Source organism: Haliotis rufescens, unplaced genomic scaffold (genome assembly GCF_023055435.1).
Source record: "Haliotis rufescens isolate VD_foot unplaced genomic scaffold, xgHalRufe1.0.p SCAF_6, whole genome shotgun sequence".
Lineage (NCBI taxonomy): Eukaryota > Metazoa > Mollusca > Gastropoda > Lepetellida > Haliotidae > Haliotis > Haliotis rufescens.
This window is the reverse complement of record NW_025964334.1, coordinates 19,865,180-19,883,668: the sequence shown is the minus strand read 5'-3', so window position 1 is coordinate 19,883,668 and position 18,489 is coordinate 19,865,180. Positions and strand designations below refer to the sequence as shown.

Genomic DNA, 18,489 nt, shown 5'->3' with positions numbered 1-18,489 from the left:
TTTCTGTCACTGAGTCTAAAGTCCCGAGGGACTTATGGTCTCACGGGGCGTTCACTGTTGTCAATTTATGGTTTTCCCACCTCCATAGCTTCATTCGGGTCACCTCGATCCCATAGTCATCTCGGCAAGCATTGGGGGGAAGCCATATTGGAACTGTAATTACTAGTTTCACTCGTTCAAGTAACTCTCAACTTGTACAATACTATCGGCAATCATGATCATGTTGCTGCTCGACCCCATAGTCATCTCGGCAAGCATTAGGAGGAATCCATATTAAAACTATATCCACTAGTTTCACTCGTTCAAGTAACTTTCAAATTGTACAATACTATCGGCAATCGTGACCCTATTGCGGCTCGACCCCATAGTCATCTCGGCAAGCAGTAGGAGGAATCCATATTGAAACTATATCCACTAGTTTCACTTGTTCAAGTAACTTTCAAATTGTACAATACTATCGGCAATCGTGACCCTTATTCTGCTCGATGTCACGTTCTATCATCCCAAACTGACTTTCGAAGGAGATATCCTTGGGTGAGATCAGGAGATAAATCCTAGGAGATTAGAACTCCATCTCCTAGGAGATATAGCTACAATGAAATTGTATTCGAAACTGAAATTAGGGTTCGAGTCCCGTTTCATCCCGATTATGTTCCTTGGCTTGTCAGCACCATACCCAGATTTGCATCACTTCGGGCCTTCCTCCCACACATAACTGGAATACTGTTAAAATCCACTCACTCACTTCATCAGCATATATCAATGCGCGACGAAATAAACTGACGTCATAAAAAACATGACATATTTCATAAAATGTATGCCTCTTAAACAGACATGTCAGTGAAAAATCTTATACATAATTTATATTACAAATGCAGAATGTGTAAACAAGCCGAACGCCAACGATTCTTGCATATAATCAATCTGTTCATCACGCCACCGCTGTAAATCAAAGCCCTAGAAGCTAAAGCGTCCAACAACACTCGAGATCGATCAAAACCAATCGGAGCGTTATGATCAATACATATACGACCTATAGGCTCGGCGTGTTCGTATATACAGCTGTAAGGGCACGCAGAGAGAACGGGTCTTTGTGTGGGGATATGACGGATTTGGTTTTTTTCTGAATACGTTTGTGTGAGTTAAGGCGGGAGGAACTTGACGTGCATTTTGACATGGAATATTGTATCTTGGCCAGTTGTCGACTGACGGGAAAGGTAAATATACAAACATACAATTTTCGAATATCTAGTCAATTGGTTATTAAGTTTAAGCGTAACTGTGAAATTGATCCAAGATAGCAGGTATTTAGTCATAAATACTGATCATGGAACGGAAAGGTGTTTCTTTTAGGATGTTACATATAGCAGCTATTTCTGAACATATTAGTCACATGTACTGATCTTGAAAAGCCCACTCGTAAACCTTAACGGAAACATGTTTTTCTAAGCTTCGCAAGTTTGTTATATAATATTTCTTTACATTGAGAAACGGCATGTTTCCTTGTCACCTGAGGCGCCCTTTTCGCTATAAGTGTTGTTCCAGGAAACTATTTTGCCTTTTACGTCCAATGGAATCTATTTCGGAAGATAATCTAGACTGATAGACCGTTTTGTATTTTTTACATTAACATGAAAGATCATGATGTGACTTCGCGTGTCTATAAAGCTTTCGGCATCCTACTTCCGATTCCTGTTTCACAATTGTTCAAACAAACTTCCCCGTCTTGGCAGAGCCGCGAAATGTGATCTCGAACCTATAAGATCCGACAAAAAAAAACAAGAACAGGCTCCACATCCAACTTATGTGTAGAATCATACTCGGGGTCTTCAGTGTCACGATCTAACGTTGTTACTACTAGGCTTGCCCACCGTCCCTTGTATCCTAGCCCAACAATTAGCACCAGAAATAAAATTATCGTATTTAAAAATACATCCATTATATCTACACAATAAAAAGAAGAATCCAAATGGAGCCCAGATCAATGCTTAATTTCAGGACTTGCCAAATCATTTAAGAATTGAGTTGGGGTCACGTTTTAATCTATTCGCTGGGTCTTGGACGTTCGCGATCTGTTCGTAATACCATCGCGATCAGGTCGCGATCCTGTCGTGTTACTAGTATCGAGGACTGCGAACCTAACTCGACCTGATCGCGATGGTATTACGAACAGATCGCGATCCGGCCGCGTCGATGGGACGTTGGTAAAAATAGTGTAGTGTATAAGATTATCATATATATAATTCTATATGCAATGTACGTTTTAATAAACACATGCATCCGTACACTATGTAGAAACACACTTCCCATTGAGCAGTCACAGTATGTATTCATGACACAGTAATCCGAGTAGGGCCGACACAATCAGGCCCCCGAGGCGTGCTCGACAATAAACAAGCGCTCTCACTTTAACACAGCGTGCTTCGTGAGTATAAGGTTTGTTGTTTGGTAATCATCCGTCTTTATGAATGTCAAAAATATTTTTGGTATTGAGAAAGAAAGAGGTTTGTATATTTAGCTTTTGAATGTGCATGCCAAAATAGTTACATTGCTTTAGTTTGTGGTATATTCATATATGTATATAATGTCAGGATTTATGTATGGGTTTATATCGCTTTTAACAATATTTCAGCAATATCACGGCGGGGGATACTAGAAATATGCTTCATACATTGTACCCATGTGGAGAATCGAGCCCGGGTATTCAGCGTGACACACGAACGCTTTAACCAATAGAACACCCGACCCTTTAAACAAAACGATATGTTTGCCTTTATAATATAATTAAGCCCTTGATTCTTTGTGGAGATATGTGTCTCTGATTAACATGGGTGTTCACTGGTACAGCAGTGGATGAAGTATAATTAAAACAGCTGTAATAATGTATGACTGAGGGAAAATTAGTGTAAGAGCATGGAATGTAATAATTTAAGATCATGGGATGGAATAATTGTAAAATCATGGGATTGAATAATTGTAAGATCATAGGATGGAATAATTGTAAGATCATGGGATGGAATAATTTAAGATCATGGGATGGAATAATTGTAAGATCATGGGATGGAATAATTTAAGATCATGGGATGGACTAATTGTAAGATCATGGGATGGACTAATTGTAAGATCATGGAATGTAATAATTGTAAGATCATGGGATGGACTAATTGTAAGATCATGAAATGTAATAATGTAAGACCATGAAATGTAATAATATAAGATCATGGAATGTAATAATTGTATGATCATGGGATAGAATATTTGTAAGAGCATGGAATGTAATAATTGTAAGATCATGGAATGTAATAATTGTAAGAGCATGGATTGTAATAATTGTAAGAGCCTGAATGTCATAATTGTAAGAGCACGGTATGTAATAATTTTAAGATCATGGAATAATTGTTGTTGTTTGTTTGTTGTTTAACGCCGCACTCAGCAACATTCCAGCTATATGACGGCAGTCTGTAAATAATCGACATCATGAGCATCGATCCACGCAATTGGGATACAATGACATGCATCAATCAAGACAGCGAACCTGACCAGCCGATCCCGTTAGTCGCCTTTTACGACTAGCATGGGTTGCTTCGTGGGTTGGAATAATTGTAAGCCCTTGAGATGTAAGAACATGGGAAACGATAATTGAAAGAGCATGGAATGTAATAAGTGTAAGAGCATGGAGTGTTATAATGGTACGAGCATGAAAGGTAATAACTGTAAGAGCACGGGATGAAATAATTGTGAGCTTAACTTTTTAAGTCGCCTCGGCATATTTTCAGCCACACAGCGACCGTAATAATGTTAAGACTAAGCGATGTAATAATTGTAAGAGCAGGGAATGTTTTGTTTGTTTGTTCGTTTTTTTAACGCCACACTCAGCAATATCCCAGCTATATGACGGCGGTATGTTAATAATCGAGTCTTGACCAGTCAATCCAGTGATTGATATCATGAGCATCGGCCTTACGAAATTGGGATACGATGACATGGATTGTCTTCAGATTCGAGTATTTACAGGCCGTCATCAAATAGTTGGAATATTGCTGAATGTAGCGTTAAACAACAAACAACATGTAAGATGACACTTCCCTACACATAGTAAGGCTGCCCTGCCCTGCCCTGCCCTGCCCTGCCCTGCCCTGCCCTGCAATGCCCTGCCCTGCCCTGCAATGCCCTGCCCTGCCCTGCCCTGCCCTGCCCTGCCCTGCCCTGCCCCAAACCAACCAAATATACTCGAACCTAACAATCATACACACCTCTGGAAGTTTATGCCAGCGTTCGAAGAGCTTCTTTAATTCGAAATTTAACGAGCAGTGTGCGTGTTTGATGATAGCAAGGAAGTCATGGCGTTGATGTGTAAGGTAACACCAAGTTAAGCGTCCAGCTCTGTATGATGTGGTCGAGATAGGATTGTGAGGGGTAGTAACAGACACGACAAGGTAACATTGTTACAACGCGTGTTGCAGATCTACTGCCCAGTCCGTTGAACATCACCGTCATGTTGGCGACGTCGTGCACGCATGCGTCTCAACACTTTGGTGTTAACGACTCACCAACAACGTCTTGCTAGCTTCAAGGTAGGCATATCATTTTACCTCTTCTATTACGGTAGTGAGGTGTGGTGCTTGTGCAGGAGGGGTAAGGTGTACGGTAAGTCTTTGAATATAGTGAGACTTTCCCCAATTGATGAGGCACACACAGCACACGTTACACGTGTCTTAAACATTCGATGTATCTTCATGCGGGAGGGTGTGTATGGAGTGAGTGAGTGAGTTCGGTTTAACGCCACTTTTAACATTATTCCAGTTATGTCACGGCGTGTCAGCTTAATGTGGGAGGAAAGCCCGAGGTGGTCCAGGTCTTAGACGTTTACCACTTCGGTGAAACCTACGAGCACGGGTATGGTGCTGACAATCCTAGAAACATAATCGGGGCGAACCGGGATTCGAACCCACAATCATAGGTTTCTGGCGTGCCCAAGGGACGCAACTCTGCACGGCGAATCGCGGCGCCTTAGACGACTAGGCCACCCGTGCCCCCGGGTGTGTATGGAAGGTGTGGGTTGGAGTGTGGATGTTGCTGCAGCTGTACCCGTCGTGGGTGTGGATGTAAAGATGTTGATGTTGTTGAACCCAGATTCGGGTTGTTAAATCTTCAAGTCATTTCGGGCCTGCACAGTCATTCACACGACACATTTCCTCATTGATTAAATGCTGTTTCAAACCTAAATTTGTCCACAGAAATTGACACCTGTCAGATTAATTATACATATCCCCATTGCGTCACTTTCAGAACAGATTACATCATTTCTTCAAATTCAAATCACAAAATTACCGGTAGTATTTAGTGCAATGAAAAAAAGTCACCCAAACCTGCAACTGACCACCCGGAATGTATCCTACTGTTTACCCACAGAGCCACAGGGGCAGGTGATGAAAGGGTGTTTAATCCTACATGGCATGACTTGAGTTGCGTGCATGTTGCACCTGGTCTTTCTCCCACACGCGTTTACCGAATTTGTTTTATACCGCGATGCACTGAATTTGTTTCACAATAAGGTATGACGATATCTATTTTTTCTGGTATTTCTTGCATTTAGACGGTTTAAATGCTGGATAAAAACCTCCTCCTCCGTCTAGCCTGCGAAAGTAAGCCCAGGGCAGAGGTATATTGGAGAGGCAAAAGGAGGATGGCGATTCGACCCTCCCTAATATCCTCCTACCCTGGGCTTATATTCTCAGTCAAGACCGCGGGGGAGTTTTTTTATCATTTACAGTCCTTCTCTAATCATACTGAAAAGGCCATAGGTGTATTATCATTATCTGGGCTGTGTAACAAATTGATACATTTTCTTATTGCCATTGCGTGGGACATTACGAAGGGTAGTTGAAACACTTTGAGCCGAACTACGAAGGATGTCTGGTACAACCTTAACAGTTGTATTAAGTGCAATACTGTGCTAGACTAACATCTAGTCTCTGAAATGAGCATATCATACAGGAAAAAAAACAGTTGTTAAATTATCTTTATAAAAGTATAATAAAAAGGAGCCCAGAGACTCTCTTCATTTTCAGATACTGCAGTTATCTTTCCTTGCCAAACATAGACAGGCATGGGCTGTAATGGATATATTTGTATCAGGATCTGTATGACCGACTATGTCCATGCTTACACGCTGCATTCTGTAGGCGTCAATAACAAGGTATTCACTGTTGATGAAAACGGACAAAACTGGTTACGGCGATTTTATCAAGTATCTCCCTCCAACAGCCATCCTTGCGGACGTGGTGTTAACTTTAGGGCTTGAGAACATTCCGAGGAATGAACTGCGCGAAGGTTTCAGCACCCTGGGTTCCGAGGTTCAAGGTTCCTGATCATGAACGATCCAGGTTCATCATCGAATTTTCGTTGTTTTGGCGCAGTCTCGTTTTGTCGACCGATGAGTAGCCATGCGTGAGTTTCAGCAGTCAATGCATTGGATACATATAACCTCTCCTCCTCCAAGTTAGGCAAAGTCTGTTCCCTGTCAGCTGGCAACGTAATGGCGTGGGTTTTCTTGGATTCTAAGGGAATCCTACTGGTGGACAGATCAAGAGGTCAGACCATTCATGGCTAATATTGTACAAATTTGCTTAGGCAACGGACTTTCGAGGCTAGACGTCGTGGAACATCTCTAGGTGTGTTGTTCCTCCAGGAGAATGCAGTCCATCAAAGTTAAGCTCAGAACTTTTCAGCCAAACTTACCTTAACATGTCTCCCACGAATTATTACTGCCAGAGTACCCCACCGCACCTAGAAATATATAAGGGAACACAAGTATTGTACAGAGTAAAGTGATATGCTATCATGGGTTTTCAGCCTTGTCTACCAAATACACATTGGAAACAACGCACACAAACACATCTCAACATTTGATTCTGACGTGATGAATTTGTATTCGTGCTATTTTATATGTACTGACAGTAAAGCTTATTCCCCCCTTTAATTTCCACTGTTCCCTTATTCGTTTCCATCAGTATATAAAAAGGCTTCAAAACTTAAAAATATTACACAACTCGTTTCTATTCATGTGTGTTGAGTCAACTATCGCGAAGCATCCCTGACAATATTAGGGCATTTTTCGAGGTTTTACGGCATCATGGCACAACTTTAGATAGTATATACGTGATTGTTGTCCAAGCTCTTAACAACAGGCACTTCCAGGTACCACTCCAGACTTCTGAGCTAGAAGGAGAAACTACCGTTCCATGGTTTCAACCATTAACCCATATGCCGTATATTAATGGAGTGTTCGTGTATAAATTGCAGTGTGCTACAGTGGATAGTGTTATCTAAACGCTCCCAGTGATTGAGGTGTTGATTCGTTTGTTTCTATAGTGTAAGTAATAGTCTTTTGAACGCTCCACGTGGAGACAGATAAATCTGTAACAAGTCGCTACACAAATATTGAATCAGTGTTAGTTGATACGATCACTTCAGTCAGATCATGTAGCAACTACTTGGCTTAGCGATAGTTATAAATGTGGAGTGTCGTACAAAGAGTAGGGTTGGGTGACTGGGGCCTTGGTAGCTCTCAGATAGGACTGTAGGGGTCTGTGACACGTAACTGAGGACTGTACAGATTTAGTGGAGGGGTACTAATGGGCTGCACGGGTTAAGTCTGTGTTATGTGATTAAGGCCTGGAAGGTTGTGAGTTAGGTGACTTGGGAATACGGGTTCTGTGATAGGTGATTCAGGACTATGTGATTGTATGTAATTGAGGACTGTAGGGTTGTGTGATATGTGAGTCAGGACTGATTCACGACTGTACGGGTTCTGTGATATGTGAGTCGGGGCTTACGGGCTCTGTGATTTGTGAGTCAGGACTGTACAGGTTCTGTGATATGTGAGTCAGGGCTTACGGGCTCTGTGATTTGTGAGTCAGGACTGTACGGGTTCTGTGATATGTGAGTCGGGGCTTCGGTCTCTGTGGAATGTGAGTCAGGACTGTACGGGCTCTGTGATATGTGAGTCAGGACTGTACGGGTTCTGTGATATTTGAGTCAGGACTGTACGGGCTCTGTGATATGTGAGTCAGGACTGTACGGGTTCTGTGATATGTGAGTCAGGACTTACGGGTTCTGTCATATGTGAGTCAGGACTGTACGGGTTCTGTGATATGTGAGACGGGGCTTACGGGCTCTGTGATATGTGAGTCAGGACTGTACGGGCTCTGTCATAAGTGAGTCAGGACTGCACGGGCTCTGTCATATGTGAGTCAGGACTGTACGGGTTCTGTCATATGTGAGTCAGGACTGTACGGGCTCTGTCATATGTGAGTCAGGACTGTACGGGATCTGTCATATGTGAGTCAGGACTGCACGGGCTCTGTCATATGTGAGTCAGGACTGTAGGGTTGAGTGATATTTGAGTCAGGACTGTACGGGCTCTGTCATATGTGAGTCAGGACTGCACGGGCTCTGTCATATGTGAGTCAGGACTGTAGGGTTGAGTGATATGTGAGTCAGGACTGCACGGGCTCTGTCATATGTGAGTCAGGACTGTAGGGTTGAGTGATATGTTAGTCAGGACTGTACTGGCTCTGTCATATGTGAGTCAGGACTGCACGGGTTCCGTCATATTTGAGTCAGGACTGTTTGGGTTGAGTGATATGTGAGTCAGGACTGTACGGGTTCTGTGATATGTTAGTCAGGACTGTACGGGTTCTGTGATATGTGAGTCAGGACTGTACGGGTTCTGTGATATGTGAGTCAGAACTTTACGGGTTCTGTGATATGTGAGTCGGGCTAACGGGCTATGTCATATGTGAGTCAGGACTGTACGGGTTCTGTGATATGTGAGTCAGGACTGTACGAGTTCTGTGATATGTGAGTCAGGACTGTACGGGTTGAGTGATATCTGATTGAGGACTGCACGGGTTCTGTGATATGGGAGTCGGGACTGTACGAGTTCTGTGATATAGGAGTCAGGACTGTATGGACTCTGTGTGATATATGAGTCAGGACTGTGCGGGTTCTGTGATGTATGAGTCAGGACTGTATGGACTCTGTGATATGGGAGTCAGGACTCTACGAGTTCTGTGATATAGGAGTCAGGACTGTATGGACTCTGTGATATATGAGTCAGGACTGTGCGGGTTCTGTGATGTATGAGTCAGGACTGTATGGACTCTGTGATATGGGAGTCAGGACTCTACGAGTTCTGTGATATAGGAGTCAGGACTGTATGGACTCTGTGATATATGAGTCAGGACTGTGCGGGTTCTGTGATGTATGAGTCAGGACTGTATGGACTCTGTGATATGGGAGTCAGGACTCTACGAGTTCTGTGATATAGGAGTCAGGACTGTATGGACTCTGTGATATATGAGTCAGGACTGTGCGGGTTCTGTGATATATGAGTCAGGACTGTATGAGTTCTGTGATATAGGAGTCGGGGCTTACGGGTTCTGTCAAATGTGAGTCAGGACTGTACGGGTTCTGTCAAATGTGAGTCAGGACTGTACTGGTTCTGTCAAATGTGAGTCGGGACTGTATGGGTTCTGTCATATGAGATTCAAGACTGTATGGGCTCTGTGATCTGCGGTCGATGAATGTATGAGTTCTGTGATCTGTGGTGTGTTAGGACTGTGATGGATAGGTTTTGTATGAGTTTTGTTATAAGTGATTTGGTGACAGTACGGGTTCTGTGATGGGGGTTTGGATACATTGCTGGTTCTGTGATGTGTAAGTTGGGACTATACAGCTCTCTCCGTGGTGGTAGATTTTCTGTAGCGAGCGACATCCGAATGGTGACTCATAGGCTCTGTGCAAAAGGCAATTTGAGCGTGTTTGTTTACTAAAAGAGTCAAAGACATTTGATATTTTAATAATTTACACCTTTCATTTATGCTTCAGCCAAGGCACAATGGGAAATCAGAAAGAACCGACTCGTCGACGACCTAAAAGGTCAAGGCTATCATCAGCAGGAAAATTACTTCCGGTTCATAATCTCGGTTTTGATGACAATAACGATGACCTTGAAAGCGTCAGCTTCCTTCAGAGCTCGGAATCCTTGGGCAGCTCGTCTGACACCAAAATACCGGAACTAGTTTGTTCAAAATTTGCAGTTATCGGAGATCCTCGCTCCAGAAAGATTAAACACCGGACGAAAACCAAATACTGGACTATGCCCGTGTTAGGCAAAGAGAACAGCTTGCTGGTGGCGGAATCAAACGACCGGTTGTTTGACCGTAAGAACTTATACGGTACCAAGCAACGTAAGCAATATCAGAGACTGGTAAGGGATAAAACTGTCGTAGCATCGGCAGACACCTGCACTCCGAGGCGATCCATGGACAAAGAACGGGACTATATTTTGGCGGATTACTACAGAACGGGGGATTTCAAGAAATATGAGCGTGATGAAGTTCACATCCCAACGGTGTATGAGAACTACTTCAGCAGACGCATGAACAAAGACTTGTATGTTCGTCATAAGTACTCTGAGGAATACCGGAAGCGGAACTCGAGATTTCCGACATGCGCAAGAAGCCTCCTTGACGCGGATGCTGGGACTCACTTCTGTGACGTCCTAGGGAAGAGGTTCTGTAAATGTTGCGAAGAGTATTCCAACAGACTGTTTTCATGGAAGTATGAAAGGCGGAAGCTGCTGCCATTTCAGTCTTTCTTTGAATATTAATTGTTGAAAAAACGCTTTTTTTTCGTGCGTAAGAAGAGAAAGAATCTATTTATATGACACGGTTACTGACTCAAAGACGTAAGCCTTGGTACCCTACATCGATATACAGTAAACTACGGTTATAACAAACTCAAATGGACCACTAATTTTAGTTCGTTATAACCGTAGTTCGTTATAAGCATATAAACAACATCTAAACAACAAATGGCCGGGACCAAAAATAAAGTTCGTTATATCCGTCAGTTCGTTATAAGCGTGTTCGTTATAAACGTCTTTTACTGTATACAGGACAAACACTATTTCATGCGTTCTCGTAGCTACGTATTACGTGTGTCGACGGGTTATTTCCACGAACCTACTTGCCTTTACTAGCCTGTGTTAAAGGATGACTTCAGAACAAGCGTATTGCTAAGATCGGTTTGTGCAGGAGTGCCAAGATCAGTCCATGCCTCTCAGCACAAAGAACTCAACGTAAAAGAGGAGGCAGAAGCAGTCATTGTACTAACATCGTTCACAAAGTGGGTTCTACATGCCACACCAATGCACACTCATCTTGCCAGAATCCTATATATAATAGGGGTTCGAATCCAACATTCGCCCAGATTATGATTCTTGACTTGACAATAGGCCTCACCTCAATGAGATGAAGAAGTCATTTAGTCATTTTTCAATGGATAACTTGTCACAGAAGAAAAATCATATTAAATCAAAATCGAAACCGTTGGACTTCACCATTTATGTTTTAAATAATATCCATGTATTTCTTTAGGCCCTATCTATATATTACGCCAAACATATATTTTTCACGAACGCAAAACCAGAACTTTCAAAAAAGGGGTATTTACCTGTTGACTAGCTTAGTCTACAGAGAAAGCACAAAGCTGAAACTGGCCTAATTATACTAATATTGTATTAACAAAGTCAGACGTAGCATTTATGACAAGGCTTTATTTCCTGTGATTTTCTGGCACGTCATACATACTCCAGTTGGTATATTGAATTAATCATTTAAAGAACAAAATATTGCATCGTTTCGAGTCCTATGAACGTGGCTGGAACATTTTCAGAAGCAGAGTACAACAACATACAACAGTATGGATTAGAGACGCAATACTTGACATTTTTTATGACTGTTACTTACAAACTATATCAATTCTCCAATATGTATTCATAGTCTTGTTTCACGTTGGCATTAGTACATATTGTCACATTTCCCATTACATTAACCTGGTACTGTACAGCTTGGCATCAGAGCAATATAACACGAAGTCTCGGAGCCCATAAAACCTGCATTCGGAGTCATATAACTCATATCCTTGGAGCCACATGCAATCTGCATTTAGAGCCAAATAACACATATTCTCGGAGCCTAACACAACCTGCATTCAGAGCCATGTAACACGTATTCTCGGAGCCTTATACAACCTGCATTCAGAGCCATGTAACACGTATTCTCGGAGCCTAACACAACCTGCATTTAGAGTCATGTAACACATATTCTCGGAGCCTTATACAACCTGCGTTCGGAGCCATATAACACAATCATTAAGTCGGAGCATAATACAACCTGCATTCAGAGTCATGTAACACGTATTCTCGGAGCCTTATACAACCTGCATTCAGAGCCATGTAACACATATTCTCGGAGCCTAACACAACCTGCATTCAGAGCCATGTAACACATATTCTCGGAGCCTAACACAACCTGCATTCAGAGCCATGTAACACATATTCTCGGAGCCTTATACAACCTGCATTTAGAGCCAAATAACACATATTCTCGGAGCCTAACACAACCTGCATTCAGAGCCATGTAACACATATTCTCGGAGCCTTACACAACCTGCATTCAGAGCCATGTAACACATATTCTCGGAGCCTAACACAACCTGCATTCAGAGCCATGTAACACATATTCTCGGAGCCTAACACAACCTGCATTCAGAGCCAAATAACACATATTCTCGGAGCCTTATACAACCTGCATTCAGAGCCATGTAACACATATTCTCGGAGCCTAACACAACCTGCATTTAGAGCCATGTAACACATATTCTCGGAGCCTAACACAACCTGCATTCAGAGCCATGTAACACATATTCTCGGAGCCTAACACAACCTGCATTCAGAGCCAAATAACACATATTCTCGGAGCCTAACACAACCTGCATTCAGAGCCATGTAACACATATTCTCGGAGCCTTATACAACCTGCATTTAGAGCCAAATAACACATATTCTCGGAGCCTAACACAACCTGCATTCAGAGCCAAATAACACATATTCTCGGAGCCTAACACAACCTGCATTTAGAGCCATGTAACACATATTCTCGGAGCCTAACACAACCTGCATTCAGAGCCATGTAACACATATTCTCGGAGCCTTATACAACCTGCATTCAGAGCCATGTAACACATATTCTCGGAGCCTAACACAACCTGCATTCAGAGCCATGTAACACATATTCTCGGAGCCTAACACAACCTGCATTCAGAGCCATGTAACACATATTCTCGGAGCCTAACACAACCTGCATTCAGAGCCATGTAACACATATTCTCGGAGCATAATACAACCTGCGTTCGGAGCCATATAACACAATCATTAAGTCGGAGCATAATACAACCTGCATTCGGACCCTGTGAAAACATGCTCATCCACGGGCTGTCGGGACCTAATACAACCTGCACTGTGAGCCGTACACCACGTGCTCTCGGAGCCAAACAATACAACCTGCAACTGTGAGCCATGTACCACAGGCCATCGGAGTCAAACAATACAACCTGCACTGTGAGCCATATACCACAGGCTATCGGAGCCAAACAATACAACCTGCACTGTGAGCCATATACCACAGGCTATCGGAGCCAAACAATACAACCTGCACTGTGAGCCATATACCACAGGCTCTCGGAGCCAAACAATACAACCTGCATTCGGAGCTGTATAACACAGGCTATCGGAGCCAAACAATACAACCTGCACTGTGAGCCATATACCACAGGCTATCGGAGCCAAACAATACAACCTGCACTGTGAACCATATACCACAGGCCATCGGAGCCAAACAATACAACCTGCACTGTGAGCCATATACCACAGGCTATCGGAACCAAACAATACAACCTGCACTATGAGCCATATACCACAGGCTATCGGAGCCAAACAATACAACCTGCACTGTGAGCCATATACCACAGGCTATCGGAACCAAACAATACAACCTGCATTCGGAGCTGTATAACACAGGTGAGGTGAGGTGAAATTGGGTTTAACGTCACGTCCAAGATTATTGCACTTATATAGCGACGTGCATGCACGTGTATGTGTGTGTGTGGCTGCTTGTACTAGTCCGGACTGATGCCGATTTATAGTGCCAGCTCACTGAGATACCATGCCGCAGTTTAACATGAATACACCACTCAGACACAGTATACTGACTCCGAGCCGACCAGTCCTTGTTTTAGCCCCTTAATGCCGAGCGCCAGACAGGGTAACAACAAGTACAATCTTTTAACGTCTTTTTGTATGACGCGGCCCGGGATCGAACCCTGGACCTTCCGCTCTCCGGGCGGACGCTCTACCACAAGACCACGGAAGCGGTCTGTATAACACAGACTTTCGGAGCCAAAGAAAACATGCACTCGGAAACAAATATGCCAGGTCCTCGGAGCTTAACACTACTCGAACACCATGGGAGTTATAGAACGTACAATTGAGACATGTCCTGTCGGCTCTCGGAGCCTTACACAACCTAATCTCGGGGCATATACACCACAGGTCATCGGAGCCTAATACAACGTGCACTGGAGCCGAATATCAAAAACACTTAGTCTCTGAAAATATATAATTTTGATAGAAACAAGCAACAACATATAAACTGAAAAGTTTCCCCAGTGAGATGGCAGATCCTGAACCTGGGGAAAATCTAGACTTGCTCTATTCCGGGCTGTAGCATCACAGTCAGGGCCGGGCGGAAGGGGAGATAATATCGTTCTGGGACTGTAAGACAGACTACAAAGCACTCTGAGATTGAATCTTCACATTGGTACACAAAAACTGATTATCCCTGTAAATATATATATATGAAAACAGAACATTCATATACACACAAAGCCTTTGACAGCACAATACAGTACAATGGACCCTTGCTGGTCTGGAGTCCTCGCAATCCGCAATCCGGTCAAATGATTTCCTCCTATCCAGATTTTGACGAGTGTTGACTTTGTACAGTAATATCGGTATCGGCATAAAAACAGTCACTATTGCTTCTTGATCCCTTATGAATATATGGATTTAGGCGTCAATGTTTCTACCAGAGACCATATAACGGAATATACACTACGGAATACTGTAAGGGACATTCTCGCGATCTCGCATTCTATCGATCTCGACCTTTGAAAACGAGCTAAATATGCCAAAAGTGCGAGAATGTAAGATAGGGAAAACGCGAGATTTTAGCCGAGAATGCGAGATCGCGAGAATGTCCCTTACAGCTTTCCATACTACACCCTGTTCTTTGAGCTCGGCTTTGGAACTCGTGGGGATTCCTGGCCAGCTAACTGTGCTTGAGCGGGTGGTCAGGCTCGGTGACAGTGTTATCCGACGGCATGGATCGCTGCTCATAATATCAATTACTGGATTGTCTGGACCAGGATCGATTATTAACAAATCACTGTCATATGGTTGGAATATCGCTGAGTGCGGTGTCAAACAACAGACAAAAAAACACTCTTTTGTGTATTTTACGGACGCTTCAATCAGTTGAACAATAATAACACGATATAATTATTCACAATTTTAAAATAACATGGCATTGACAGACAACATAAATAGGATAAAGAGTAACTTCATGCTCTTAATTTTATCCATGAAAATGTTACAACGTGAACAGAGGGGAACTAACACTAATAATAAATCTACAATTTCAACAAAGGGAGATAACTCGGGTACTCTTAACAGGCATTAAGTGTGCGTTATTACCTGGGGCTTAAATCGCTCCAAGCACCTGAAACCTAAAGTGCTTATACAGACTTGCCCTGTGTAGTTTCTCGGTGCGATATATTCGGAAAAGTCTATAAATCTGGAAACAAATGAAACTCCACTAAATATATATTCCCTAATAAAAATGACCGTTTGTAAAAACCATACCCTGTACACATCTGACAAAATATATTTATTTTTGTAAACGACTTGCTAATCACAAGCCTTGTAACTGTTCCATGACAATAGGTATTTGACTACACTCCTTTGCTTCGTTGCACTGTGTGATTTGTGACCATCATGTTTCAGTGGTATCTAGACATTTATCAAAATGAGATTAATCTCACATGTCGATATTGCGAAAAGATACATAGACGTTCGGTATTTATTAAAATATATCCTCTATAGAAAATACATTGCATATTTCACGCTATTGTTCATAGAAATCAGAGGAAATAAAGCATCGGTTGGACCCCATTGCTTCTTTATATCAGGAGTCTTATTTTTTATATAATGCAGGGTATTATAATCTTCATTCGCTATTTTGGCATCAATAACTTCTTTTCGGAAGTGACGTCATCGTCTACCACTCACTGCGCACAGAATTTGTCTCGCTCGTGAGTGTAGTGTGAGTGGGAGGCTATTTTTCGATTATCCGGTCTATATCCATTAAATTATGATAAATACCCTGGACCTATTTGCAAGCAATCAAATAATTCTTTCGAGCGAGTGAAATTCTGTGCTAAGTTAGAAACAGGGGCTGGAGCTCGTGACGTCACTTCCAAAACGAAGCTTTTGGCGAATGAGTTGAGGATATAATAATAATATATAGACTCATAAATGCACTGGATAATGCACTGTGTTCTGATAAATACCTGGGAAACATTAGCTCTTATAGCTGCGTTTAGAGGAAGTGAAGTCAACTATCTTCCTTAACAGTAACTTCCCAAAGGATGACTCTCGCACATGGGTGTAATTTGATAGGACGGCTATTTTAAGCGTCGCGTCATTCGAATAAGATTCATAACGAGGTGAAGGTGGGAGGTTAACGTCACGTTCGAGATTATTGTACTTACATAGCTTGCACGCGTGTGCATGACCACGGAAGCAGTTCACGAAAAACGAAACTGTATGTCAGCAACGTTCCAACTATATCAAAGGGTATTTCCTTGGTAAACCAGTGGTTGATAGCACGAACAAAACCTGACGCCGTGCCCCGGCACCCAATCAGCCAGGAGACACACTGTGACCATCCACCATCATATTTTTTGACGAACCGGGTGCTGGGGGCCATTTTAGTCCTGGAATACCAACGGGATTTAAGTATGTGTACAAGTAGTATGTCATTAAGTTGGCTGAATAGTTGAGGGGGCCCCTTAACATGAGACACGCTGTGTCTTGGTCTGGTACCACAACAAAATCATTATTTGAAATGAAAACTCCAAGTGATTCCATGGCGTTTGGTTGGCTAAACAAGCAATCATATTTTACGTTCATGTTTAAAAAAAATAAATAAATAAAACAATTAGGCCACTTCAAATGGCAGAGTACTGTTTCCTGATAAGGTGGATGGGGTTTGGTGTAAATACTGCGCTGAACGATGTAACTGATTTCAAATTGTTGTCTCAAGGTTGTTTATTAAAGATTGAACAAGAAGTCCGTGAAGCAGTTATTGTTGGCTGTAAATAAACCATAAATGCAAAAAGTATTGAAGCGAATTCTTTCACATACTTGTTTGCGTTTATGAGGCATACATGTAAATACCGATGAGCACATTGTGTAAATACGCGTAATTGACATCACAGTTAGGCCGTCATGTCAGTCTCTCCAAAAGAATGGTTGAGATAACAAAGTGGACTGAAGTAGGGTGATATCTAATCTTGACTGCGGCTCAGAAGGAGAACAAACGCCAAGATTTCTAATCTGTACTGTCTTTTACTTGACAGTTGAAACATCATTTTTTTCACATCAACATGTGCCAAGAGGTATATCCAATAAACTGTTGTGTTTTTATAAAGAAATTATGAAATGTAGATACATCAAATCTTCAGCAGAACACATAACGCAATTTTGGTTAAATTATTGAGTGAGTGAGTGAGTGAGTGAGTGAGTATGGTTTTACGCCGCTTTTAGCAATATTCCAGCAATATCACGGCGGGGGACACCAGAAATGGGCTTCACACATTGTACCCATGTCGGGATTCGAACCCGGGTCTTCGGCGTTACGAGCGAACGCTTTAACCACTAGGCTACCCGACCGCCCCGGTTAAATTATTGAAAGATGTTATCTTCTGTCGCTTTTAGCATGATTACTCGAAATACAACAGGTTAAACGTTGATCTTGTTTGTTTGTTGTTTAACGCCATTTTCGGCACTCAGCAATACTCAAGCTATATGACCGTGCTCTGTATAAGAACGATTCTGGACCAGACAATCCAATGATTGATATCATGAGCAACTATCTACGCGATTGGGATACGATGACAAGCATCAACCCAATCCTTATCCCGTTAATCGCCTCTTACGACAAGCATGAACAATTTTAACCCGCATCTTCGCGGGGAGAGGTTAATTAATCATTAAGACGTATGGGGTGAAATATGTGTCGGTGGTGTGATCGTGTGTAATAATTTTCCAATCTTTGCACCTGTGAAATTTACTGATTCTTAAAGCTGATTGGTCAACTGAAGCCATATGACGTCTCAGTGCTTCCTTAGTAGGAACAATACGATGTGACGTCATCCATTGTTCATACCGTCTTGAATTGATCACATTACGTCATTTGAACAATAGGTGTTACTTAAACTTAATATTGTTTTGGCTAA

The 18,489-nt window shown here is 42.3% G+C and overlaps 1 protein-coding gene across 2 annotated transcripts; it reads left to right on the top strand.

Moving 5' to 3' along the window:
- Window positions 1-1,010: 1,010 nt before the first annotated feature.
- Window positions 1,011-11,156, top strand: LOC124113686. 2 transcript variants are annotated; one of them, XM_046474167.2, is made up of 3 exons: window positions 1,011-1,217; window positions 4,464-4,574; window positions 9,895-11,156. In XM_046474167.2, the coding sequence occupies exon 3, from the start codon at window positions 9,905-9,907 to the stop codon at window positions 10,676-10,678; it is 774 nt and encodes a 257-aa protein (XP_046330123.2). In that variant the 5' UTR covers window positions 1,011-1,217; window positions 4,464-4,574; window positions 9,895-9,904; the 3' UTR covers window positions 10,679-11,156. The 2 variants fall into 2 exon arrangements, with proteins under 2 accessions (XP_046330123.2, XP_046330124.2); XM_046474168.2 differs by lacking the exon at window positions 4,464-4,574.
- The last annotated feature ends 7,333 nt before the right edge of the window (window positions 11,157-18,489 follow it).

Bases quoted from the DNA above. Each gene is read 5' to 3' on its own strand.
- LOC124113686 (XM_046474168.2), top strand. From the start codon at position 9,905: ATGGGAAATCAGAAAGAACCGACTCGTCGACGACCTAAAAGGTCAAGG.